Raw genomic sequence first — 26,156 nt, 5'->3', positions numbered from 1 at the left:
ACAAATGGAGATAAATAAATAAAATAACTTCTGGCACCCCCCACCCCACTGACAACCCATTTTCAAAAACAGATGAATTGTGGGGAAAATGAAAAGTCACATGGGGGGGCCCCTCCAATTTGATGCCCCAGAAAGCCAACACTCTAGGCAATCACCTAGTTTGCCTAGTGGCAGCATTGGCCTTATAAGGGTACAATTTCTTTTTATCCTCCTTGTTAACTGTCACTCATGTTTTTGAGAATTCCTGGGGAGTCCCCTGAGTATGTCGAGTTCTCTACCTTGCATATAGGTGGCACACTGTGTGGCATTCATCGTCTATATGGGGTAGTCCAATCCGCCTTTTTGCTGATGAAAGAGAAAGGAAGTGCCACTCAAATGGTTATATTGTAGTAAGTAGAGGAACTGAGCAACAGGGAGTGAAGAAACTGGTTGGATACAAACCCATTTTATTCTGAACATTAAAAGTAATTACAGATAATTGCATTTTTAAAAGCATTTTGCTTTGCAGCTGCAATACATTAGATAGGCGCCCCGAAAACATACACTTTGGAAACTTTTATTTGCTAATTAAATACTGAGTTGTTTAATGCTAACAATTAAGCCAGCTGTTGCTCTTCATTACACGTGTCACTCGTTTGTCATTTAGGTCAAACTCCCACTGCTTTGACTTATGGAAAAAATAGAAGAATCCTAGAAATAAAGAAAAAATTATTTATATCAAGGATCGCTGTCAACAGGACAAGAAATGTTCCTGAGTTGTTCTTACTTTTGGGAATCCTTTCAATCAGGAGCTTATTTAGGTAAGATCCAGTTTCCAATGCTGTCAAGGGAGGAAGTACAGAAGATCCTGCTAGCTGGCTAGAAGCAGTTGAAGAACATCTAGCTAAGCATGTTTCTTCTCTGTTGCAGCTATTTGAGGCCTGGCCATGCCCAGAAGTATGAGCTCAAAGGTAAGAGCTAAAGGATGTTTGTCTTTATCAGCCTAAGGGTTGCACCATGGCAGTGGTGAGAAGATCCACAAGCAGAAGGAGAGAGAAGAGGACCTGCTTTGCTTTTTTGAAGCCTTTGAGCTCTTCCTCCTGTCAGACCCAGACGCAACACGTGACCCCACCCCCCCATTCCAGGCACTCAGTCCTTCTCCTCCCCAGCACTCTCCAAGTTTGGGAAGCACCATTCTTTCTAGATGCTAAGGGGCCAAAAGAGTTCCTCTGACCCCTTAGTCCCCAGAAAGAACATGCGGCACTTGGAGGGCACCAAGGATGGGGATCACCATTCTTTCTGGGAACTGAGGGGCTGGGAGAGTTTCTCTGACTCCTCAGCTTCCAGAAAGAACATGTAGCACCTCCCCTCCCTGGCACTTTCCGAGTTCGGAGGGCACTGAGGATGGGAAGTACTGTTCTTTCTGGGTGCTGAGGGGCCGAGAGAGCTTCTCCGACCCCTCAGAGCCCAGTTGAAGGCTCAGGGACAGTGCGAGTGGGGAGGGGGTGCCTGCTTTCTGTCCCTGCTGGGAGCTGGCACCCTATGCCTAGGTTGCTGACTCCCATGCACCGACCCTGCCTCCGTTTATCTGTTTGTATTGTTTGTATTGTTTATTGTAAACCATTCTGAGTTTCCACTGGAAGAAAAGCAGGGTATAAACAAATGTCCATTTGCATGGACAGGTTGCCAAAGAAGAAGAAGAATAATAATTGCAGATTTATACCCCGCCCTTCTCTCTGAATCAGAGACTCAGAGCGGCTTACCATCTCCTATATCTTCTCCCCCGACAACATATACTCCCCACAACAGGACTTAACAGAGGGAGCAAGTCTAAGCGGCAGGGCTTTTTTTGTACCAGCAACTCCTTTGAATATTGGGCCCTGATGTAGCCAATCTTCCGAGAGCTTGCAGGACCTACTGCAAGCTCTTGGAGGATTGGCTACATCAGGGGTATGTGGTCAATATGGAAAGGAGTTCCTGCTGCAACCCGCCCCTCCCCCCCCACTAAGCTGATCTACTCAGAAGAAGAAGAAGATATTGGATTTATATCCTGCCCTATACTCTGACTCTCAGAGTCTCAGAGCAGCTCACGATCTCCTTTAACTTCTCCCACCCACAACAGACACCTTGTGAGGTAGATGGGGCTTAGAGAGCTTTTACAGCAGCTGCCCTTTCAAGGACAACTCCTGCAAGAGCTATGGCTGACCCAAGGCCATTCCAGCAGGTGCAAGTGGAGGAGTGGGGAATCAAACCTGGTTCTCCCAGATAAGAGTCCACGCACTTAACCACTACACCAAACTGGTTCTCTCAGAAGCAAATCCCATAGTGGGTCTTGCTGAAAGAAAATAGGACTGCAGCAAAAGTCCTGTCCTGTGCCACTGCCCACCACTTCTTCTTCCTTGGATGTCTACACAACTGAATGCTGGGGAAATCTAAAAGAGGAAAAAGTCATGCACAGCTCCTATATCTCTGTCTGACCACCTGTTTATACTCTGGAGCTTACAGAGAGCTGGACTGATCAGAGCAATAATAGATATTGGAGGGCTGCACATTTCCCATTATTATATAAACAGAGCCGTAACAATCCAAAGCTGATCTCTAGATTGTTCCAACAAAGAAGAATATTGATGGATTGGCAATTCCATTTTTTGCCCTTCCTTTAGTAACCACTTTTGCACCTACCATGTGACGGAGTCCCATCCTAATTATTTTGATTCTACTCGGGTTAAAGCCAACGTTTCCTCTAAGCTGCAGAGTCTTGTGAGCAAAAATTCTACTTTGTGAGCTACTGCCATTAAAGTTATGAGCTACTGCATAAATTAGTGTGCTCTGGGGTCATCCTTCCTGAGCTATGACAAAAATGTGTGAGCTGGAGGCTAAAAATCTGTGAGCTACCTCACACTAACTCACCTTAGAGGGAACACTGGTTAAAGCCTATCATACATTGGAGCTTTTCAGAAGACACGGATTTCACTACCAAGCAATAACCAAGCTGCTGTGAGCTAGGGTAGGTAGGAATGAGCATGTGATTCCATGCTTCAAATCCCTGTCAAGTGTAGGTTTACATAGAAAATTCCATTTGCCCTCACCATTGTGCTGAAAAGCAGCATCAACTTTGGGGCCAATCCCAGGAAAATCATCTCTTGTCTTTCTTGGATACCCCCCGTCCATGGATCGACTGTTTTCATCATACCTGGATGACATAAAGTGATGAGTCAAATTCATTTCTATCAGATACTGAATCTGCAGAAACTTCTAAAGTTGTGAGATCAGCCCATAGTCCTAAACACTTTCAATGGAAGATACATCTTATGACATTTGGGGGGATTCCAGCTTTGACAAAGAGCATCTTTTCTGCTTTGTTCTTGCAGACATCACAGGAATTTTTGGAACTATGTAGCTATCAGGACAATAGTGTGTATAATACTATCAGTATATTGCATTGTGAGCTAGCATGCAGGATTTTGAAACTCATGCCTCCACATTCACACATGCGGAAACTGCACTAACACATCTAAAAATCCACATTTCAAAAAAGCCATTCCGTTACATCACGCCAATGCAAATCAAAGCTATGAGAATTACTTTTAAGTGCAGCTGGTAGTGACATTCATTTTGGAAATGGAAACTCCTTAGTTTTAGGTTATGGAATGTAAGCCTCCCATTGAAAAAAAAAGACATAAAATTAGGCCCAGTGGCTGAACACTTCAGTCATTTTAAGAAGAGATCCCTGACTCACAAAGCTTATGCTGAAATGAATTTTGCTAGTTTTTAAAGAGCCATTTGGCTCAAATGCAGTTTTCCCCCATCTTAGGTATCTGTTCCTCCAGTAGAAGAGCCAATGAACTTAGAGTCTTCTTTGGTTGGAAAAAAAACTAAAACTTGGCTGAACAAGTGGTAGGATACATCTATACAGGACTTTTTTTGTAGCAGGAACTCCTTTGCATATTAGGCCGTTCACCCCTGATGGAGCCAATCTTCCTGGAGCTTACAGTAAGCCCTGTACTAAGAGCTCTGTAAGCTCTTGGAGTATTGGCTCCATCAGGGGTGAATGGCCTAATATGCAAAGGAGTTCCTGCTACAAAAAAAGCCCTGCATGTATACGTTTGTCAAAGCTTCTCCGATCACGATCACAGCACCATCCCTGTGCAAGGCATGGGATGTACACAGTAGAACTCCATAAGGTTCAGTAGATTCCTGTCCCCCTTCCTCATCACCATGCTTATATGGTAACTTGTGCAAGCGATTCACCATTTCGGGCCAGTTCTTAGTCCAATATCAGCATGTTTTTGCAAACTGCCTTTGTGCTCTTGCAAAATGACATTTCCCAGAGACCTTACCTCCAGTACTGGTTACCAACAAAGAAATACGTTTTCCCAGTATTCTTATCAAAAGCAGCAGCATCAATTTTCTTAATGCTTTGTGGGAAACCCAAATGGTTAATGGTTTTGGGGTAGCCAGGCTCCATCTGTAAGCCACTTAGAACCCAGAAGCGATTATCTGTTCAAAGGGAAGAAATGGTTTTGTGAAAGCAAGCTTCAGTTTATCTAACAGGCAGTGCATCAGTAGATTGCTTTATTGTGCTGGACATTAAACTAATCCAGAAGAAGAGGGGAGAATAATGTGAAAGGAAATGTGAAATCAGGGAGAAAAGTGAGATTCAGAGTGGAGCCTTTAAATACCTACTTTCCACACTAGTTAGTCTGCTGAGGAACTTTCAGAAATCTGCAACAAAGCCATAATACATTGCAGAGGAATCTGGGACAAGTTCTAGCGGCTATACACTCAATCCTGTTGGAAATCTGTCACCCAAGAGTATCCCTAATACATGCCCAGCTATACATTGTAGGGGAATGTCTGTAGTGATGCTGGAAGCGGTCTCAGGAATAGGGTTGCCAATCCCCAGGTGGGGGCAGGGGATCCCCCGGTTTGGAGGCCCTCCCCCCGCTTCAGGCTCATCAGAAAGCGGGGGGAGTGGAGGGAAATGTCTGCTGGGAATTCTATTATTTCCTATGGAGATTTATTCCCATAATAAAATAATGGAAAATTGATCTGCTGGTATCTGGGGCTCTGGGGGGGGGGTGTTTTTTGAGGTAGAGGCACCTCAGTACAGCATCTAGTGCCTCTCTCCAAAATATCCCCCAAGTTTCAAAATGATGGGACCAGGGGGTCCAATTCTATGAGCCCCAAAAGAAGGTGCCCCTATCCTTCATTATTTCCTATGGAAGGAAGGCACTGAAAAGGTGTTTGATCCCTTTAAATGTGATGGCCAGAACTCCCTTTGGAGTTCAATTATGCTTGTCACAACCTTGATTTTGGCTCCACTCCTAATGTCTCCTGGCTCCACCCCCAAAGTCCCCAGATATTTCTTAAATTGGACTTGGCAGCCCTACTCAGGAATATGTCTTCATTTCTGATCTTCTCACTGAAGGACACCAATAAGTTTCTGAGGAACTCCCAATCTTCCTAAATACAGTTTAGTTTAGAATTACAGCTCATATCCAGAATACAGAGATCTCCTAGAGACAATAGATGCTCTGGAGAGTGGACCAGTTTGGTGTAGTGGTTAAGTGTGCAGACTCTTATCTGGGAGAACCGGGTTTGATTCCCCACTCCTCCACTTGCACCTGCTGGAATGGCCTTGGGTCAGCCATAGCTCTGGCAGAGGTTGTCCTTGAAAGGGCAGCTGCTGTGAGAGCCCTCTCAGCCCCACCCACCTCACAGGGTGACTGTTGTGAGGGGAGAAGATACAGGAGATTGTAAGCCGCTCTGAGTCTCTGATTCAGAGAGAAGGGCGGGGTAAAAATCTGCAATTCAATTGTACCCCCTAAGGTCTCAATTTTCCCTAGGCTCCACCCCCAAATCTCCAGGAATTTCCTAACCTGGAACTGGCAATGCTACCCCCTTCCCCAGCTGGCAGCCAGGCAGGACCTGGCAACCCATTGAGAATTTCAAGATGGCTGACCTTTGAAAAAGAGAACTTGATCATTCATGTTTTCATAAGCTGCTTGGATGCCAGATGGTAGAGAAGGCCAAAAGGTCGAAATTAATTCATAATTAACCTCAGAGAGACTAGGATATACTCTCCAGTAGTGCCTGAAATTAATGCATTATTATTTGCATTACAATTTAAATTGTCATTAATTTAAAAACTAACAAACAGGCAGTTATTACAATTACAGAGGAACTGTATCAGGGTCATATATGCTGAATCAGGCGTTCATGAATACATCCCCAGCTCAATGTAAAACACATCAATGAATCTCATGTACCTGAGTGGCCAGGAAGATGTTTAGAATGGCTTGTATTCCTATAATTCCACTCAGCAAAGTTTGAAGACTTCCCCCTATTTAAGAAGCTTCACTCCAGTTTCAGGAAACAGGTCAATAGTAATATAATTAATTTGAATAGCCAAGAACTTTAGCCAAATAAGAGTTACTGGAGGCACTTTTACACTTGCTTATAGTTTCAATCCACTTCAGCAACTGTTTACAAATGGATTTAACCATTTTGCACAGCAAAATCCAGTCACAAAATGCATTGGAAGTGGATTGCGTGCACATAATAACTTACACCTTGAATGAAGGAAACCAGGCATACAATATACAAATACAATATTTACCCATTGGTCTGTCTATCATACTGGGGTCCACAGATTTTGGCATGGTTGCCAACTATTATTTTTTACTGGTTGGATGTAGAATCCAGTCTCTCCATAATTACATACAACAGTAACTTCATTTGAGTCCAATGACACCTTTAAGACCAAGAAAGTTTTACTGAAGGTCTAAACTTCTGTGTGCGTGCACACAAAAACCAACACCTCGAATAAAACTGTGTTGGTCTTAAAGGTGCCATTGGACTCAAACTTTGTGTTGCTTCAGACAAACACAGCTATCCACCTGAATTTAGTGACATAATTACTGGACTAATTGGGACTCATTCTGTGTAAATAAAGGCAAAAGAGTTCTTTAAACTTAATCTGTATTTTCCCCCTGTAAATAGTAGCAACAGTGGCTTTGCTATTGGTGGGAAAAGAGTAGAGTGGGGGGAGGGGGTGATTTTGTTGATCAAACAAAATGCCGCATTGAGGATTAAGGGACTTGCACAGGCAAAAATCACAGGGGAATTAGAGCTGTAATAAATATGGGGATTAAATGAGATTGTGTGAAAAAACTGGCAGGATCCAATCCATAATGTCATCTGGCCCTGGGATGAAAAACTCTCTCGTTTGGTGTATAATCAAGTGCCTTTCTGGAAGACTATGATCACAGGAGAGAAAATAGGAATTACTATAATTACAGGCAGAGAGAAAAATTTAACCCTAGACTTTTCACGTATATTGTTCATTTATTGATTAAAGTATTTATACACCACTTTTTCTTTGGACTTAAAAACCCAACTTTAAAACATATAATATACAATACAATCCCAACTAACTCCCTTCTCCAAAAATTCCTGCAGCCTACACCTCATTTAAAGTCTTAGCAAATAATCATTGTAATTCAACAAAACAACAAAGGAATAATCAACAACAACAACAACAACACATTTTATTTATATCCCACCCTCCCCGCCGGAGCAGGCTCAGGGCGGCTCACAACAAAATTCATTGAATTATACATTGAGTTAAAATACATTAGGTTATAATTAGCAATATAAACCAGCAGGTAATTAAAAACTATCATCAAACATTCAATTCTGCTTACTTGCCCTTTAAGAACATAACTTCCTGTCTCAGTGTAGTAACAGCATCAAATGATGTCTTAGGGTCACAGGCCTTAGGCAGCGTGGGTTTAGCTGGCTCCTTTGGTGGGTGAGGTGAAGGTCCTACAATAAGTTTTGAATGCTGTGAATTTTGTGTTGAATGTGTTCAACAGAAAAATTTACTTGTTTGACTATGACAATCATTTGTGTGTTCCTTTTGTTCCCTCTAGTGGTCAATTCAATATTACAGGGCTTTGTGTTTGGCACTCTCGTATACTGCAGATTTTTACGCTGGACAGAAAGTGATGATTCCACCCCCCTGCCCCCCCCCCCCCAAAGAAACCAAAACAGGGACACAAAAGTGGGGAAGAGGAGAATGTTGAATTTTTCTTGTAAAAATCAAGCATTCATTTAGCACCAATCTACATTAATTGTGACTGATATATCTGTCTATTTAAACAGCAGCTTGGGAAAGCAAAACTCAATTGGTCTGCATGAGAATGTACATGCATGCAAAGCTGGTTGTGCTGTACTGCACTAATAACCTACTGAACAGCCACCAATCAGCTAATGAACCAAGAAATACCCTGTTTTGTTTTGTTTAACAGTTCCCTGCTCACCCATGGCTGAACTGCTGGATGCATGAGCATTCCTAAAAATAAGAGGGAGATTTTAACCTTGGTTACTATTTCTTTTTAGGGCTTCTTTATTTCTTCTTACCATAGATTGCTTGAATGCCATCAATATCATCTTGGGCGAGAGGGAAATCAACAGAGAGAGTGGACTTGAAGTATGGGAACATCAGCGCTTGCGGGTCATTAGAATGTGCAAGCCCAAGAGCATGGCCGATCTCATGAGCAGCAACAAGGAACAAGTTGAATCCTGGAAAAAATATATATATATATCTAGAAGTTAGACAGGTAGCCTGATTCTAAGCAAGCCCCTGAATTAAATCTTGTAGATTCATAGAATCATAGAGTTGGAAAGGACATCCAGGGTCATCTAGTCCAACCCCCTGCACAATGCAGGAAACCCACAAATACCTACCCCAAATTCACAGGATCTTCATCGCTGTCAGACGGCCATCTAGCCTCTGTTTAAAAACCTCCAAGGAAGGAGATTATGGAATTCCATTGGGTTTATTTCCAGGTTAATATCTTGACAATATCTTGTGTGTGTGTTATGTACCATCTTCTGACTTATGGAGACCCTGTGAATTAATGACCTCCGAAATATCCTATCATTAGCAGTCTTGGTCAGGTCTGGCAAGAGCCATGGCTTCCTTGATTGGGTCAATCCATCTCATATTGACATTAAGATACCGTTTGGTGTAGTGCGCAGACTCTTATCTGGGAGAACTGGGTTTGATTCCCTACTCTTCCACATGCACCTGCTGGAACGGCCTTGGGTCAGCCATAGCTTTCGTAGGAGTTGTCCTTGAAAGGGCAGCTACTGCAAGAGCTCTCTTAGCCCCATCTACCTCACAGGGTGTCTGTTGTGGGGGGGAAGGAAAAGGAGAGTGTGACAGCTCTGAGACTCTGAGATTCAGAGTATAGGGCAGGATATAAATCCAATATCATCATCATCGTCTTCTTCTTTCTTCCTCCTTCTCCTCCTCTTTTCCTGCTGCCTTCAACTTTTCCGGGCATTATTGTCTTTTTCCAGTGAGTCTTATCTTCTCATAAAGCAACCAAAGCCTCAGTTTAGTCATTTTAGCTTCTAGGAAAAGTTCAGATTTGATTTGATCTACAACCCATTCATTTGTCTTTTTGGTGGTCCATGGTATCTGTAAAATTTTCCTCCAACACCACATTTCAAATGAATCGACTTCTTTCCATTAGCTTTTTTCCAGCTTTCACACCCATTCATAGTAAATGGAAATATTAAATACATTATTTACCAAATAGCTTATTTACTTACTCATTAGATATGGTGCATCATTCACTTCAGCTGGAAAAAAAATACATCCAAATTAACTTTCAAAGTGTCATTTTATTCAAAGGTTATGTGTTGTGTTTGTTTCATCTGTATATCATAACACAAGAATATGAGAATTAAATGGAGGCCCCATTGTGTTCAAGAAGGCAAAGAGCTGAATGAAATAGGTTAGGGCCGATGTTCCCTCTAAGCTGTGGAGTCTTGTGAACAAAAATTCTACTTTGTGAACTACTGGCATTAAAGTTGTGAGCTACAGCACAGGTTAGTTTGCTCTGGAGCCATTTTTCTTGAGCTAGGACAAAAATGTGTGAGTCAGAGGCTAAAAAACGGTGAGCTAGGTGAACATTGATTAGGGCCAGACTAAAATTTCTAGGATGTGTTGTCCAGAAAAGCATCATTCACTTAATCAATATAGGGTCTCAGAATGGAATGAGGCAGCCTTTGCACAGTAAAATGTTTTCTTTGTGCGATAATAAAGATAATGAAGATACTGTTGTCTTTTTAAAAAAATCCATGCGATCATTTTGAGAAAAGATTTTTTTACAACTTACTATCTGAATCTGCAGCCCAGTTGTAATCCTCGTTGAAGTGGACGTTCCCACGGAAAGGATAGCCTGGGGGGAAAGCATGTGCAAGAGCTGGCAGGGCCCCCCCAAAGGGCTTAGGGCAGCGGCCGTGGACTGAGGAAAAGAATAATTAGGGACACTGTCATAACAAGCCAGGATGCAAATTAATCTCACTGCCGTTGTAGCATGAATACACTACCTCCAGTCGCAAACGCAATCTTCAAGTCTGCTGCCCCTTGATGAATCCTCGTAAACGTCAGAGGAGTCACAGCGCTCCAGACATCGAATGCCCTGTGAATGGCTCTGTCCACATCAGCTGCTTTCATATCAGGTGTGTAATTCAAGATCCTAGAATATTAAAATGCAGTAAAGTCTTCATCACTGTCACTGTTATCTTCAGGCCAAATTGTATTTATTTAGAATACTTCTGGGCCGCCTCTTCAGAGTCCTGCTTGAGGGAGTTTACAAGCAGGCCTCAGATTCAGTGGGAGCTCACAGGAGCGCAGTTCCTGAACCTTTCTGAAAGTTCCACCTCCTTCTGAGAGTTCCACCTCCTTGTCTATTGAATAGTAGGTGCAGCTGCATAACAATCCCTGGATGAGCTCCACCACCTATTTTTCTACAAAACGATCCCTGTTTACAAGTAAAATGCTTGTCTCCTGTGTTCGTTGGAGTTGAGCTTTGTATTCTCCATTAGAGATCACTGAGGGACTGAGAGCCAGGGATACTGAACAACCTACCAGCATCCTACCAGTTGTTCAGTAGCATGTGGACATTGTAGAAGGTTACTTTATTTTTTAAAAAAATCTTAAACTCTGATATGCGGATATTTGGACATTGAATGTCATTCTGTTTTAAATCTTGAGGGCTTGGAGAATTTATTGCATGCATTTAGCACTTGTATTTGTTGTTCTTATGGTTATACCCCTTTAACTTTATAGAATATTTTCTGCGTAAGAACGTAAGAGAAGCCATGTTGGATCAGGCCAATAGCCCATCCAGTCCAACACTCTGCCACACAGTGGCCAAAAACCCAGGTGCCATAAGTGGGGCCAGGACACTAGAAGCTCCCCTACTGCTGCCCCCCAAGCACCAAGAATAAAGAGCATCATGTGCTCCAGACAGAGTTCCATCTACCTTGTGGCTAATAGCCACTAATGGACCTCTGCAGTGTTAATAGGTATGGATTTCTGCAGTGTTAGTAGTATGTACACAGGGTTACCATTTGATTGCTTTGTTGTTGACCACTAATATTTCTTAATACTTATTTAGTAAGATTTATGCACACCATAGGGTAAAACATGAGATTTATTATACATAGAATGTTATTGTGGTTACATTCAGTATTTCGCATACTAGCCACAACCTTCATGTGATGGCTGGTGTAAGGAAATACCCCTAATTTCCAGAACATCGTAGTCACCCGTCTGGTTGCCAGAGTGCCTGGAGACTGAGCTCTCACACATCTGCCAGAAGGACGTGGGTTTGCCTACCAGACTGGAAAGGACATATGAGTACTAACAGCCACAATGCTAAAGCAGGGCTCCGTGTCCCTGGAAGAGCGCCAGCAAGGAGATCGGATGGCTTCCAGCCGCTTCGGGTGAACGCCATCTCTATCTTGGAGTGGAAGAAAGTGCACCTTTAGGAGCTATCCAGGCCATGTGGTTTTCAGCCTTGACCATAGAATCCACTTTGGGAGGCTAATACCAGCTATCTTCCAGCAGTGCCAAGACTCCATTTCAGCACAACGGGAAGCACATGTATGCAACAGATGTTACCCATCTTTTGAACCCGCTCTGTGTAGGGCCAGAGAACCTTTTTAAGGAGTCTGCCTTCCATTGCTGCTGTGTTGGTGTTGGCGTGAGAGAGAGATTGTGCTGCGCAGGCCCTTGGCCTCAGCTGCTGCTGCTCTCTCTCAGCCTTGTCTGACCTGCCTGGAGAAGACATCTAAGGTAAGACAGTCTTGGGGTTCTTGTTTTTATTTTAGTTAGGATAAAAGTAAAAGGACTTTTTAAGACTCAGAATCCCTTTACTTATCCAGATTTGGGTGGGTAGTTTATTTGGGGTTAGGGGGTTCTGCTGGGGGTGGGGGCCTGGGGTGGGGTTTTTTGCCAATTTGCCTATATCTAACTTTAGTGAGAGGACTTTTAAAAGTGCAGTGTCCTTTTACTTTTCCTGATTTGAGTGGCTTGGATTTCTTGGGGTTAGGGTGAAGTTTCTTTTGGTGGGGAGGGGTTGGTTAAGTTCCTGTATTGTTAAAAGTCAAGGTTTTTTTACTGTTTTAAAAGGATTCTGCGTTTGATTTGTTGCTGCTGTGTTGTGCTGCTGTTGTTCCTTTTCTCTTCTGGTTCTTGGTGGGGGGGGGTGCTGTTTGGCCTAATTTTTATTGTTAAAAAGTTCAGTTTTTAAAAGTTGAGTTTGTTGGCCTTTTCTCAGTTGGATTTGTTTGGATCTGTTCTTGTTGGTCTTGCATCCTGTTCTGTTGTCCCTTTTCCTGCGGGGGTGGGGGGGGGGTGTTGACTGATTTGGTTTGAGGTTTTTTATTGTTAAAAAGTTCATTTTTTTAACAGTTGAGTTTGTTGGCCTTTTCTTGGATTTGTTTGGATCTGTTGCTGTTGGTTTTGCATCCTGTCCTGTCGTCCCTTTTCCTGGTTCTGTTTTTTTGTGTGTGTGTGTGTGTGTGTGTTAAAAGTTAAGTTTCTTTCTGTGACGGTTTTTTTTTAATTATCTCGGGTTGGTGTGAGGGGGTTGGTGTGTGGGCTGTTTGGGGTGGGTCACTTTCATGTTTTTATAGAGCTATTTTGGAGTCTGAGGGTTCCATGTAGTTTTGGGGGCTCTCCCTCAAACCCCCTGCTCCCCAGTAGCCTTTGATTATGCCCTATGTTGCCATTGAGTTCAATGGCCCATAGGGTATAATAGTGGGATAGGGGCACCCTCTTTGGATTCCCCTGGAATGGGAACCCCTGGCCCAATCTTTTTGGGACTTGGGGGGTTCGTAGGTGAGAGTCCCCTGCAGGTCCCCTGCAAATTTGGGGGCTCTCCCTCAAACCCTCTCCCCTCCAGGCGGCCTCTGATATACCCTATTTTGCCATTGATTTAAATGGCCCATAGGGTATAATCGGGCCATATATTTGGAAATAGCCATATATCTCCATACCGGTATTCAGAAATATATGGTATTCCAAATATTTTGGCCCCGTATATTTCTGAATCTGATTAATTCCGAATTTTTTTTTTTTGCACACCCCTAGTCTCAGGTAGAGAATAGCCTTTCACACCACCTGTCACCTGATCCTTTTAGCTGGAGATGCTGGGGACTGAACATGGGATCTTCTCATGTCAAGCAAATGCTCTGCCCCTGATCTTTGGACCCTTCCCAAGACTCACAATACAAGAACTTGTGGGCATTCAATGAAATTGCTGAGCAGTTGGGTTAGAACAGATAAAAGGAGGTACTTCTTCACCCAAAGGGTGATTAACGTGTGGAATGCACTGGCACAGGAGGTGGTGCCTACAAGCATAGCCAGCTTCAAGAGGGGGTTAGATAAAAATATGGAGCAAAGGTCCATCAGTGGCTATTAGCCACAGTGTGTGATGCAGAGTGTTGGACTGGATGGGCCATTGGCCTGATCCAACATGGCTTCTCTTATGTTCTTATGACTCAGCCTCTTGTTGATTTAATAGATACCCTAGGATTTGTTTTCCAATGTATCTCTATAACAGACAACTGAATTCCTCATTGAAACTTTCTTCATTTCTCTTGGAAAGCTGGAATATTCAGGTTCTTAAATCCCATGCTAGGAATTAAATTCCGTGCCTGTATCCAGAAATCATGGATACTCAAAGTATCCATCATTCAGGCTCCTGCTTTACCCAGATTCATCCAGAGCTTCATTCTCACAATGACTATTAATTCCACAGGTTGTGTTATAGTCATGCAGATGAACAAGCAGGAAGGAAATGTTTCTGGGCAATCTTTGAAACCCACTCCGTATATATCTTAAGCAGTACACCCTGATTCGAAATCACATTTCATTTGGCATCAGATGATTTACCTGTATGTAAGCTTGGTTTTACTCCATCCAGGAAGAGCCAAAACAAAGCTAGCGATATCTGGCATACCACATCTTGGTTGCTGCATAACAGCTAGTGTGTCAGCATCTGCCTTTCCCGTCACATTCAGCTGGAAAAATTCTTGCATTTGTTGGATTTTGTCCTCTAAAGAATTCCTGCTTTTCCAGGCTTGTAGCTTTGGTTCATGTTCTAGCTCATAGAACTGTTCTAGATACTCCTTACATATAAAAAGAAAAGTATACACATTACTGGACCTAGGGGAATATGGTAATGGAAAGAAAAACTTGCTAAGGAACTTGTGTTGGGTCCAGTGGAAGATTTGCACAAGCAAAAATATAATAAAGGACTGTGCAGACCGTGCTGGCAGCTTACACTGTTCAACTTGTCGCACCCCAATTTGCATTTCTGCTTGTGCAGGACACTGTGCAAGTAATTGAAGTTACTGCAGTAGATGTAGCATTATTGCTTCCCAGGAGTGGAATTGCACTTAATTTGGATTTCCAACTGATAACTTTCTGCACTGGGAACCCTGCATTTTAAAGCAATGAAGCATTTTTTTTTTTACAAGTAAGGTACACAGAAAAATATAAGCTGCTAGCACAGTCTGCACAGTCCTTTATTATATTTTTGCTTGTACAATGGCACTGAGTGCACAGGGAAATCCTCCACTGGATCCAACACAAATTCCGTAGCAAGTTTTTATTATTTGACAGCCCTGTTGAATTCACTTATGTGTTCAAAAAGTGAACAGTGCCCATTTCTTTTAAGGCTGCTTTGTTATAAAGAAATTCTCCCTTTGACTGCATTGTTAATCTACCTTATATCTTAAAGCCAGGTAATAACAACAATACTTACATCTCTTTCTCCCTCTATTTACTCAAAAGCATTTGTGGCATCTTAAATAGTTTCCACTAACCTTATCCTCACAATAACTCTGAGAGGTAGGTTACAATGACAACAACAACAACCTTTATTGGCATAACAGCATAGATGTGCACAATTAGCAAGGGAGAAAACATATATTACCCCAACATTTAAAACATTCCTCTCCTCTTAGAAGCACAGCACAGATATTTAGCCACAGTCTCAATAATCTCAGGGTTATTAGTTATTATCAGGGAAAACACTAATAAAAAGCGGCCTCGTGGCGCAGAGTGGTAAAGCAGCAGTACTGCAGTACTGTGGTCTGAACTCTTTGCTCACGACCTGAGTTCGATTCTGGCGGAAGCTGGATTCAGGTAGCCGGCCCAAGGTTGACTCAGCCTTCCATCCTTCCGAGGTCGGTAAAATGAGTACCCAGCTTGCTGGGGGGAAAGTGTAAAAAGACCAGGGAAGGCAATGGCAAACCACCCTGTAAAAAGTCTGCCGTGAAAACGTTGTGAAAGCAATGTCACCCCAGAGTCGGAAATGACTGGTGCTTGCACAGGGGACCTTTCCTTTCCTATAAGTGGACAATAGGAAGAGAGTCTTACCACCATCAGATTGTCCCTCATGATTTTGAAGAAGAGGAACTAAGTAAATGGCACAAATATCACAGTAAAATGTACTATACAGGAGAACATATCTGGGAAAACAGATTACAATAAGCAAGAGTGACTGGCCCAAGATCATCTGGTAAAATATATGCCAGAGTATGGATTTGGGTCCTGATCTCCTAGTCTAACATGTCAACAACACTCCATTTCACTTGAGTCTTCAGCGTGGTTCAAATATAGCCTAGTGACCTGACAGTAGGGTTGCCAAGTCCAATTCAAGAAATATCTGGGGACTCTGGGGGTGGAGCCAGGAGACATTAGGGGTGGAGCCAAGATCAAGGCTGTGACAAGCATAATTGAACTCCAAAGGGAGTTCTGGCCATCACATGTAAAGGGACGGCACACCTTTTCAATGCCTTCCTTCCGTAGGAAATAATGAAGGATAGCGGCACCTTCTTTTGGGGCTTATAGAATTGGACCCCCTGGTCCAATCTTTTTTTAAACTTTGGGGGTATTTTGGGGAGAGGCACTAGATGCTATACTGAAAATTTGGTGCCTCTACCCCAAACAACAGCCCCCCCAGAGCCCCAGATACCCGCAGATCAATTCTCCATGATTTTCTATGGGAATAAATCTCCATAGGGAATAACAGAGTTCCCAGCAGACATTTCTCTCCCCTCCCCCCGCTTTCTGACGACCCTGAAGCGGGGGGAGGGTCTCCAAACCAGGGGATCCCCTGCCTCCACCTGGGGATTGGCAACCCTACCTGACAGACAGACTATCAGACTGTCAAGGAAAAGAGGATGCCGTCTTCAATTCCCATGAAAGTTACTATTGTATACACTAATAAACAGGCCTCATTTTGGGCAGGAGCTCCCTCTGGAACCTCTAAATTTTATTGTGCTCTTTCTTTCTTACCCTTCCCCCCAATACTTGTTTCTGAGCTCCAATGTTCAACTCCCCTTTGAGAATATTGCTCAGCTCTAAGATTTGACAAACTTTCTAATATTTCTCCCCACAAAAAATGGGGAAATAACCAAAACATATAAAGCAGACAGACGGAAATCTTCCTCATGCCACTGTGGCCACATAGGAAAATGTAATTTAAAAAGTATGATGGAAATAGGGTTGCCAAGTCCAATTTAAGAAATATCTGGGGACTTTGGGGGTGGAGCCAGGAGACTTTGGGGGTGGAGCCAGGAGCAAGGAAGTGACATCACTTCCAAGTCAAAGGTCAAGTGATGTCACTTCCTGAGCTTCACTCCTCTATATCACTTCCAGCACACTGCATCAAACCCCACCTCTAAAACCCTTCATGGGGGTTTAGGAATCCTAATTTCTACATCACTTAAATTGAATGTGTCCATCTAAAAAATTCAAACCCATGGGCAATGGCTATCCTCCTACACTTCAAAATGGGGTCTCTTCTAATACTAAAGGTATATATCCCTCCCCAGCAAAAATGATCAGATATAGCAAGGTGCTGTAATTAATCTGAATTTTTTATTGAAGAACTTTTATTAGATACTCCAGCACACCTGATTCTAAAGGGGGGGGGGGAGAGACTTTAGTGCTAGACTCAATTCAAATGATAAGATTCTAATTGACAAATTTGGATGAAAGCTTGCTAAATCATGTCACTTAATTCAAAACAGATATGGGCTTCCCTCTTAAACAGTGGAAGCCATTCCCAACTTAGTAAGACTTAGTTACTGCTGTCTTCTCAGGTCAAACACAATTACAAGGCTAAGTAGCTCTATCATACCTCAGGTAATTCTGTGGTCAGGTATTTCTCAGTTGCATTCTCTTTGCCACAAAAAAGAATTTGTAGCTCTTTATGCTTCAGGAACTTGGCAATTTGGAAGCTTAAGATAATTAACAGCAGAGAAAATTCTTATATGCACACTAGAGCATATTATGTCCTCCTCTATGTCTAGCAATTGGGAGTGGAGGTTTGCATATATCACCCCTACCAAAAATCCTAATAAGCAGCTCTGGTTACCATCATGTAATAGAATAGCTCTAGGGTTGCCAGGACCTGTCACTGACCAGAGGCAGGAGTAGGGTTGCCAGCTCCAGGTTGGGGTATTCCTGGAGACTTGGAGGTGGAGCCTGGGGAGGACACGGAACTTAGTGGATTACAATGCTCCCAAAGTCCACCCTCCAAAGCATCCATTTTCTCCAGCAGAAATTGACTTTGTAATCTGGAGATATGCCATAATTCCAAGAAATACTTTCAAGTATCAGTTATTCATCTTTTCATTTAGTGGGATTAGAAAAGAACACAATATCAAAACAATATCTGCAGTACTGCATTTAGAACACCTGAGACTCAGAAGCAATGTTCCCTCTAAGCTGTGGGGTCATGTGAGCAAAAAATCTACTTTGTAAGCTATTGGCATTGAAGTCATGAGCTCCTGCATAAATTAGTTTCATGTGGGGCCATTTTTCCTGAGCTAAGACCAAAATGTGTGAGCTGGAAACTAAAAACTGAACTAGCTCACACTAACTCAGCTTAGAGGAAACATTGCTCAAAAATATGTTTAAAAGTCATCTAGAACCAACATATTCATAATGCAATAAACTATATTGCTTCCTTTTCACAAAAAATACAATTCCTGTCAAACTATCTGATCTTTACCTGGAAAATCCCTCCCCCCAGTCGTTATAGGATTGGTTTGTTTGGTGTGTTTGTTGTGATAAAAAACCTGCTATATCTTAAGGGGGGGGGGGAAGGAGAGCAGGATAATTAACTCAGCTAAACAATGCTAGCAAATAAAAATAGGTTAGTTTTAACACCCATTTTCTCAAGTGAAAATGACTTCTGTAATCTGCAAATCAGTTGAATAAGTATGCTTGCACATGAAAAAATATACCTTGAATTAAACTTTGTTGGTCTTAAAGGTGCCACTGGGTTCAAAGTTTTAGCAAGGTTTTAAAAATTAAGACAAATTTCTTCAGAATGTTCCAGACACCCGGGCCAGCATATACCAAAGTTAAGCTGAACATGGGGTAGCCAAAGGCAATAAAAGCAGAGGAGGCAATAAATCAGATAAGACAATGAAAAAATAAACAGTCTCCACAAGAACACAAGGCTGGGACTGCCCTTAGCCCAGCCCAGCTGAGAAGCACATAAAACGAAAACTTAAGCACTCTAAACCGATACCTTAAATAATTTAAAATCAAGCTTTTGAAAGCACCTTAGTCGCAGAGCAAAACAGCGTCAGAAGACTACTCCTTGCCTGCACACACATCCACTGCACTTCCTGTTCTGGAAGAGAGGCTTTTCTTCTTAAAGGCAAAACAACCCCAAAAGTTCTCAGTAAGTATTCTACTGCAAAGTTCTGCAGAAGTTGCTGCTGACAGGTTGAGGGCAAGGCAGTTTATCAGTTCATGCATCATTCAAAATCTCATCAAGAACACCTCATGCCTTTCTGTTCTGCAGTGAAGACACAGGGCAGGTTTGTGTGACGAGAAAATGTTTGCTAGATCTCCCTCTCTCTGTGCCTGGAAGGAATGTTTATTTACACACCAACCACCTCTACAAATCTTCCTTACTAACAGGACAGGACACACACACACACACACCCTCCCTTCCCTTCTTTTTCGGCTCTTGCTTAGCATGCCTGGGTGAGGACTGGACTCCAGTGCCGAGCCTTCGGTGGGTGCAGGGAATCAGGCAGGCTCTCTCCGGGAGAGTGGCATGAAGTTCCCCCCTCCCCCCGCTTCAGGACTTTTGGAGACCGGGGGAGGAGGCCATAAATTCTGGAGTCCCCCGCCAGGGCGGGGGGGTTGGGAAGCCTAGATGGAAATAAGGTTTTATTATGACAATTATAAGTCAAGAAGCATTTAAAAATAGATGCTGAGTTGATATAATTTAGTGCACCCTCTGGTGATGTCAGGGGTGTGTGACATATGCAAGTGCATTATGTAAATGAGTTGTGCTAATGAGCTCCAACATTTCTTTTTTTACAAAATGACCCCTGCTAATAAAGCACCCTTTTTGTATTAACTTTTTGAGGGGGTCATCTAATTGTCACGGTTGTCTTCTTTTGGGGCAAATCCACCTCAGAAATCCTCTCTGAAGTGCAGTAAGTCAAACTAGCAGGAGGCTGAGACTGGAAGGTTGTGAGAAGTCTGACTGTCTGTTGAGTTAGGATGGAGGTGAGATTATTGATTTCTCTTCCTATTTTTAGCCACACCAATAGTACTCAATGTTTAGAAGCAGGCTTACCATCTGCCCACTTTCGGTAGACATTCACTCACTGGTTGGGCCCTCCTCCCTGCCCTTGCCTCCAGACCAGTGGGAGAAATGGGGGCGGGGGAATGATGACACATGAAACATCGATGTCACATCCAGGCAGAAACCTGGAAATAATGTCAGCAGATCAGCCAATGCTCTGGAAACTCTCTGATAACACCATGAAGTTTCCAGAATGTTGGTTGATGATATACGTGGCCTTTTGCTTGGACATAACATTGAAGCACTATATAAAGTTACTGCTACCTCTTGCCCACTCCCAAAGTGTCTGGAAGTACCAAGCAGAAGCCTGGCATCCCTGTTAGAAACAAGACACAAGAAGACACACAGACACACAGTCATTAATCCCAGTCATTAAAAGAAACCCCTGCTCAGCCATGGATTCTTGCCCATTCCACCAAATCTTACCAGAAAAGCTGATAGGCTTCATCCTTACCCGTGTTGAACAGGCCCTGGTCTTAAAACACATGCAGACACACAAGAAAGGATTCCAGCATTACTCCAGCATTAGTGATCGCTGCAGTTACCTGTACAAGCTGCACATTTTGTTCTTCACTCTTGTTTCCTGGATGCATGGGGAATGCATAAGAAAAGCTGACAGATAGTAACAAAAAGAGAGGGCTCTTCATCCTAAACCTGAGCATTCTTTGTTTAAGAGAGGAGATGAATGAGGAAGACTCTCTCTCACTCTTCTTTCTAAATAATGTTGTATTTGAGCTTCCTTGTGTTTTACATTTTATGAAACCAGCTGTTGATTGACTCATAGTTTATCATGCTCTGATAAGCAAAACCAGACACACGCACCAGTGGAAGCTGTCGCAATACGAGTGAATTCAAAACCCTGATTTGGTAATAATCTTTACAGCCAATAAATAGCATTCTTTAAAAAACAACAACTCTGTTCTGACTTTTTAAAGTGGCCTCTAATTTTACTTCCTAGCTATAGCTTCTTGACACATTAATAAAAACACAGTTATATTGTAGTGAGACCCTCTAATATCCACTGAACTCATTTCTTCCTGTTTGGAAGCTGTTAAGATGGAAGCTTCTGGTTCACACCATCGATAAGCAGTGGCTACTCAAGGTTCACACAACAACAACAACTACTACTACTTATGTGCTGTTAAGTTGCAGCTGAGTCATGGCAACCCCAAGACCATGGGGTTTTCTGGGCAAAAGATGAATAGAAATGGTTTACATAACCTCCTATATTGTACAGATGGAAACACAGACATTCCTATTAATGTAAAAAATGTTAGATCCACCCCAATGTCTTTTAGGACATGTCATCAGTAAAAGTGCTATTATATGTGTATCTACCATTTCTTCCACCATAAAATCTCAAGTGACATATTTGGAGCTCTTGGCAGTCAGGTCTTCCATCAGGGCAGTGAACAAATTCAGACCTGTTTAGTTAGTATCAACAAGCTGACTATATATCATGTGTTTTCAGGTCAGACCAAGGGCGCCACCTACATTAAATAGCAATTTAAGAGGAATCCCAAGGATTCCCTAGTGACTACACAAGAATACAATTTTGGGAAATCTGTAAAATTAGATCCTTGTAACCAGGGGTGGAATTCTAGCTGGAGCTCTTTTGCATATTAGGCCACATACCCCTGATGTAATGATAATTTGTTCTAGGAATTGCCAGGGATTCTATAGTAAAATCACAGTGTTTCCTTCAATTCATAGAGTGACAGGAACATGACTTCTGGAGTTTCCCTAGAAGTTTCTAGCAGGAACTCCTTTGCATATTAGGCCACACCCCCTGATGTAGCCAATCCTCCAAGAGCTTGCAAGTCTCTTTTTTGTAAGCTCTTGGAGGACTGGCTATATCAGGGGTGTGTGACCTAATATGCAAAGGAGTTTCTGCTAGAAATCCACCCCTGCTTGTAACTAAGATTAGTAACTGGAAGTCTCATCATATTGTATATTTCATATACAACAACATACATTCCTGAAGAACACAGGTAACCTCACACCATATCTTTGGTAGGTAGATATGTTGATCTGCAGTAGAACAGGGTTTTAAGAACAAGAAGTGTTGGGTTTATACCCTGTCCTTCACTTGGAGTCTCAGAGCAGCTTCCTTTCTTCTCCCCATGATAGTCACCTCATGAGGTAGGAGGGACTGAGAAAGCTTTAAGAGAACTTGTAACTGACCCAAAGTCACCCAGCTGGCTTCATGTGGTGAATCAAACCCAGTTCTCCAGATTAGAGTTAGTTGCTCTTAACCACTACACTACACTACATCAGTAGCCCCTCAAAGACCAACTAGAATTCCAGATCTTTCAAAGGGGTCTATTAGTCTTGAAAGCTTATACCATGGCAATCTTATTTGTCTTTAGGGTGCTACTGCACTCAGATTTTGCTCCATGATATTTTCTGGGTCTGTTTCGGGGAGGAATAACCAGCTTTTAAAATTTATCCTGGAAAAACATACAAGAATCTCTCATTTGGTCAGAATGTGGAGTGACAGAAGGGGACAGAGAGAAAGAGAGAATATACAAAACAGAGAAAGCAAAAATGTATTAGCTTCTGTCATTAACCACAGGAGAAAGATATTTCCTCTATGGAGCAATTTTGCAGCATAAGTTTCAGAAATCAGGAATAAAATATTGTCAACAGGATGCATTAGATGCTGTAAGGACTGAGCACTCTCAAAATGCTAAGAGCCCTATGAGGGGAAAGAGGGCATTCAGAAGAACCTCAAAAGGACAGGAAAGGATGAGAACGGAACTTATCCTTTGCAACACAGCCTGTTACAAGATGTCCCAGATCTCTGGCCAACTTTCATCATTGTGAGGCAATGTTTGGTTTTTATTTTTTTTAAAGGTTGTGTTTGTTTTTTTGAAGGTGAGATCTTCCATTTAGTTCTTGTAGCTTAACTGGACAAAACCACTGCAGGCAGAAGGCAGAAGTATTTTCCTTGTCCCAAGTCTGAAGTCATAGGGGGGCCTGTGGGGGCACTGCCCCAGGGCTTCCAGGCAGGGCCCCCTGACTCCCAGAAGGCCCGCTGGGATGCAGCCTGCTTTTTTCTTTTCTCTTAGAATCAAAGAATCATAGAGTTGGAAGGGAACTCCAGGGTCCCCTTGCACAGGGTCCCCTTGCACACAGGAAACTCACAAACACCTCCCCCTAAATTCACAGAATCTTCATTGCTGTCAGATGGCCATCTAGCCTCTGTTTAAAAACCTCCAAGGAAGGAGAGCCCACCATCTCCTGAGGAAGTCTGTTCCACTGAGGAATCGCTCTAACGATCAGGAAGTTCTTCCTAATGTTGAGCCGGAAATTCTTTCGATTTAATTTCAACCCATTGGTTCTGGTCCTACCTTCCGGGGCCACAGAAAACAATTCCACACCATCCTCTATATGACAACCCTTCAAATACTTGAAGATGGTGGTCATATCACCTCTCAGCCCTCTCCTCTCCAGGCTAAACATCCCCAGCTCCTTCAACCTTTCCTCATAGGACTTGGTCTCCAGACCCCTCACCATCTTCGTTGCCCTCCTCTGGACCCATTCCAGCTTGTCTATATCCTTCTTAACATGTGGTGCCCAAAACTGAACACAATACTCCAGGTGAGGTCTTACCAGAGCAGAGTAAAGCGATGCCATGGCTAAGCCAGTGAAGCGTCATCAGTGGCAGCTGGATCCAGGAAAGCTGAGCAGGGCACAGGGCACTGCAGCAGCAAAAGCAGCAGGCAGAGATGAGGGAGATGGAGGAAGCCATGTGGAATGGGCCATGGGGGAGGGGGGGGGACAGATGGAGCTGCTGGCTGCAAAGTGCCAGGGTGGGGGAGAGGGAGATGGAAGACACCCCCCCCCTCGCTTGCGCACAATGGGCAGTCGCTTCTTGACTCCAGAATTTTAGGGTTGGCTGCCTTGACTCAGCCACTTTCAGAGCCTCCAGCTTTTGCCCCTACCCCAGAAAGCTTCTGAGAAGCGGCAAGCCCTGCAGTGGATAGGAAAGCCTCCTGACATTTTAAAAAGCTCCCTGACTTTTAAAATCCTGGCTACAGCCCTGCCTTGCCCTGTGGCTCTATCTTTCTCTCTCTGGCCTAGGTCTTATCCTAATACCACCCCAGCTTTCTCCTTTTGGTGGGTTTTTTACCCTTGAGCTGAAGGGTCTTCAGCAGGAGTCTCCAACATTTTTCAGCTTGCAGCCACCTTTGGAGTTATGGGTGGTGAGTGCAACCATAAAATGGCTAACAGCAGGCAGAACCATCCACAAAATGTCAGGGAGCGAGGTTATGCATAACTCTGAGGGTAGCTTTTCAACATTTCAGGCAAGGGGCTGTTTAATGGAATGCTTTTGAGAATGAACATATTATTTTACAATACTTCCTTGCATTCCCCAGCTACTCAGTTCTCATAGCCCTTTCTTACATGCCCGAGGAAATACACCACTTTGGGGTCAGGAAGCATTTTTTCTTCCAGGTTAGTTTGTCTAGGGATCCTGGAGGTTTTTTGCCATCTTCTGTGCACAGAGCAGGAGCCACTGAGTGTGTGTGTGATGGTAGGGTTGCCAATCCCCAGGTGGGGGCAGGGGATCCCCTGGTTTGGAGGCCCTCCCCCTGCTTCAGGGTCATCAGAAAGCGGGGGGGGGGAGGGGAGGGAAATATCTGCTGGGAACTTTATTATTCCCTATGGAGATGTATTCCCATAGGAAATAATGGAGAATGGATCCACGGGTATCTGGGGCTCTGGGGGGGGCCTCCTTTTTGAGGTAGAGGCCCCAAATTTGCATCATAGCATCTGGTGCCTCTCCCCAAAATACCCTCCAAGTTGCAGAAAGATTGGACCAGGGGGTCCAATTCTATGAGCCCCAAAAGAAGGTGCCCCTATCCTTCATTATTTCCTATGGAAGGAAGGCATTTAAAAGGTGTTCAGTCCCTTGAAATGTGATGGCCAGAACTGCCTTTGGAGTTCAACTGTGCTTGTCACAACCTTGCTCCTGGCTCCACCCCCAAAGTCTCCTGGCTCTACCCCCAAAGTTCCCAGATATTTCTTGAACTGAACTTGGCAACTCTATGTGCGGGAGGTATTTGTGGATTTCCTGCATTGTGCAGAGGGTTGGACTAGATGACCCTGGAGGTACCTTCCAACTCCAAGAATCTATTTTCGGCCACATAATTAAGATCCTTTTGTCATGGTGGCAGTTAAATAATAGAATCATAGAAACAAGGAACTGGAAGAGCCCTCAAGAGTAATCTAGTCCAACACCCTGCACAATGCAGGAAATTCATAAATACCCCCCTTCCCCCACTCCCCAGGAAAATCACAACTACCTCTACCCCACTCCTCCAATTGAAGCAACTTTAAAAAAAATCTGTGCACCCAATCAGAAGTCCTGCTGGGTAAAAGTCCCATCTGGCCTTGCTTCTTTTATAAAAGCATTTGGTGAGCACCAGGAAAGGTAATGGGAGGTGCTGTGGAACACAGAGGCACCATGCTGCAGACCCCTGCTGTACAGATACTCACTGAATGGGGTGGTATCACCATGTTGCAAGTTCTTCTGCTATGCTCCAGGTCAACAATGAGCGCTGGTAGGGAGGGGTCAAATCCCAGTGTGATGGGGCCACATCACATGGTCAATATTACAGCGTTGGAGTGAAAACCAACAATCCAGAAGATATATGGTGAAATCTAAAGCAAACTTTCTTTTCTTTGTTCCCTTTCATCTTCCTTCTTACCTTTCCCCTTCCTTCATCAGTGGCTACTAGCCATGGTGACTGAGAAGAACCTCCAGTTCAGAGGCAGCAATCCCCTGAATCCCAGAGCCAGGAGGCAACATCGGGAGAAGGTCTCAGCGTTTATACCTTGTTGTTGGCCCTCCAGAGGAACTGATTGGACATTGTGTGAGACCGTCTGCTGGACTAGATGGACCACTGGTCTGAGCCAGCAGGGCTCTTCTTATGTTTTTATGTTTCCCAAGGAAAGAAGTAGGGAAGGAGGGAAGGCTGAAGATATGGGGCAGGTAAACGTAGATTGGATTATGGGTAGAAAGGACAGAAAGAAGCAGGCCCAGTAGGACCTACAATCCCATTGGGCTCAGCCTGTTAGTGGTCACTATGCCTATGGGCCCAGTCTGGCAATGGCAGTCACTGTGCCACTGTGTCTCACTCAGCACCAGCTACCAAACCACTAGGC

General features: G+C 43.4%; 1 protein-coding gene across 1 annotated transcript; it reads right to left on the bottom strand.

Moving 5' to 3' along the window:
• Window positions 1-482: 482 nt before the first annotated feature.
• LOC132568770 (matrix metalloproteinase-27-like) lies at window positions 483-20,685 on the bottom strand. Its single transcript, XM_060234901.1, has 11 exons — window positions 20,528-20,685; window positions 14,246-14,481; window positions 10,390-10,538; window positions 10,176-10,304; window positions 9,607-9,636; window positions 8,407-8,568; window positions 7,689-7,809; window positions 5,945-6,075; window positions 4,320-4,479; window positions 3,069-3,172; window positions 483-690 (listed from the first exon to the last, which is right to left on the bottom strand). Exons 1-11 carry the CDS (start codon window positions 20,642-20,644, stop codon window positions 590-592), a joined length of 1,440 nt encoding a protein of 479 aa, XP_060090884.1. The 5' UTR covers window positions 20,645-20,685; the 3' UTR covers window positions 483-589.
• Between the last annotated feature and the right edge of the window lie 5,471 nt (window positions 20,686-26,156).

This window comes from Heteronotia binoei, chromosome 3 (genome assembly GCF_032191835.1).
Source record: "Heteronotia binoei isolate CCM8104 ecotype False Entrance Well chromosome 3, APGP_CSIRO_Hbin_v1, whole genome shotgun sequence".
NCBI lineage: Eukaryota > Metazoa > Chordata > Lepidosauria > Squamata > Gekkonidae > Heteronotia > Heteronotia binoei.
Note: the sequence above shows the minus strand (reverse complement) of the source record. Positions and strands in the feature narration are given on the sequence as shown.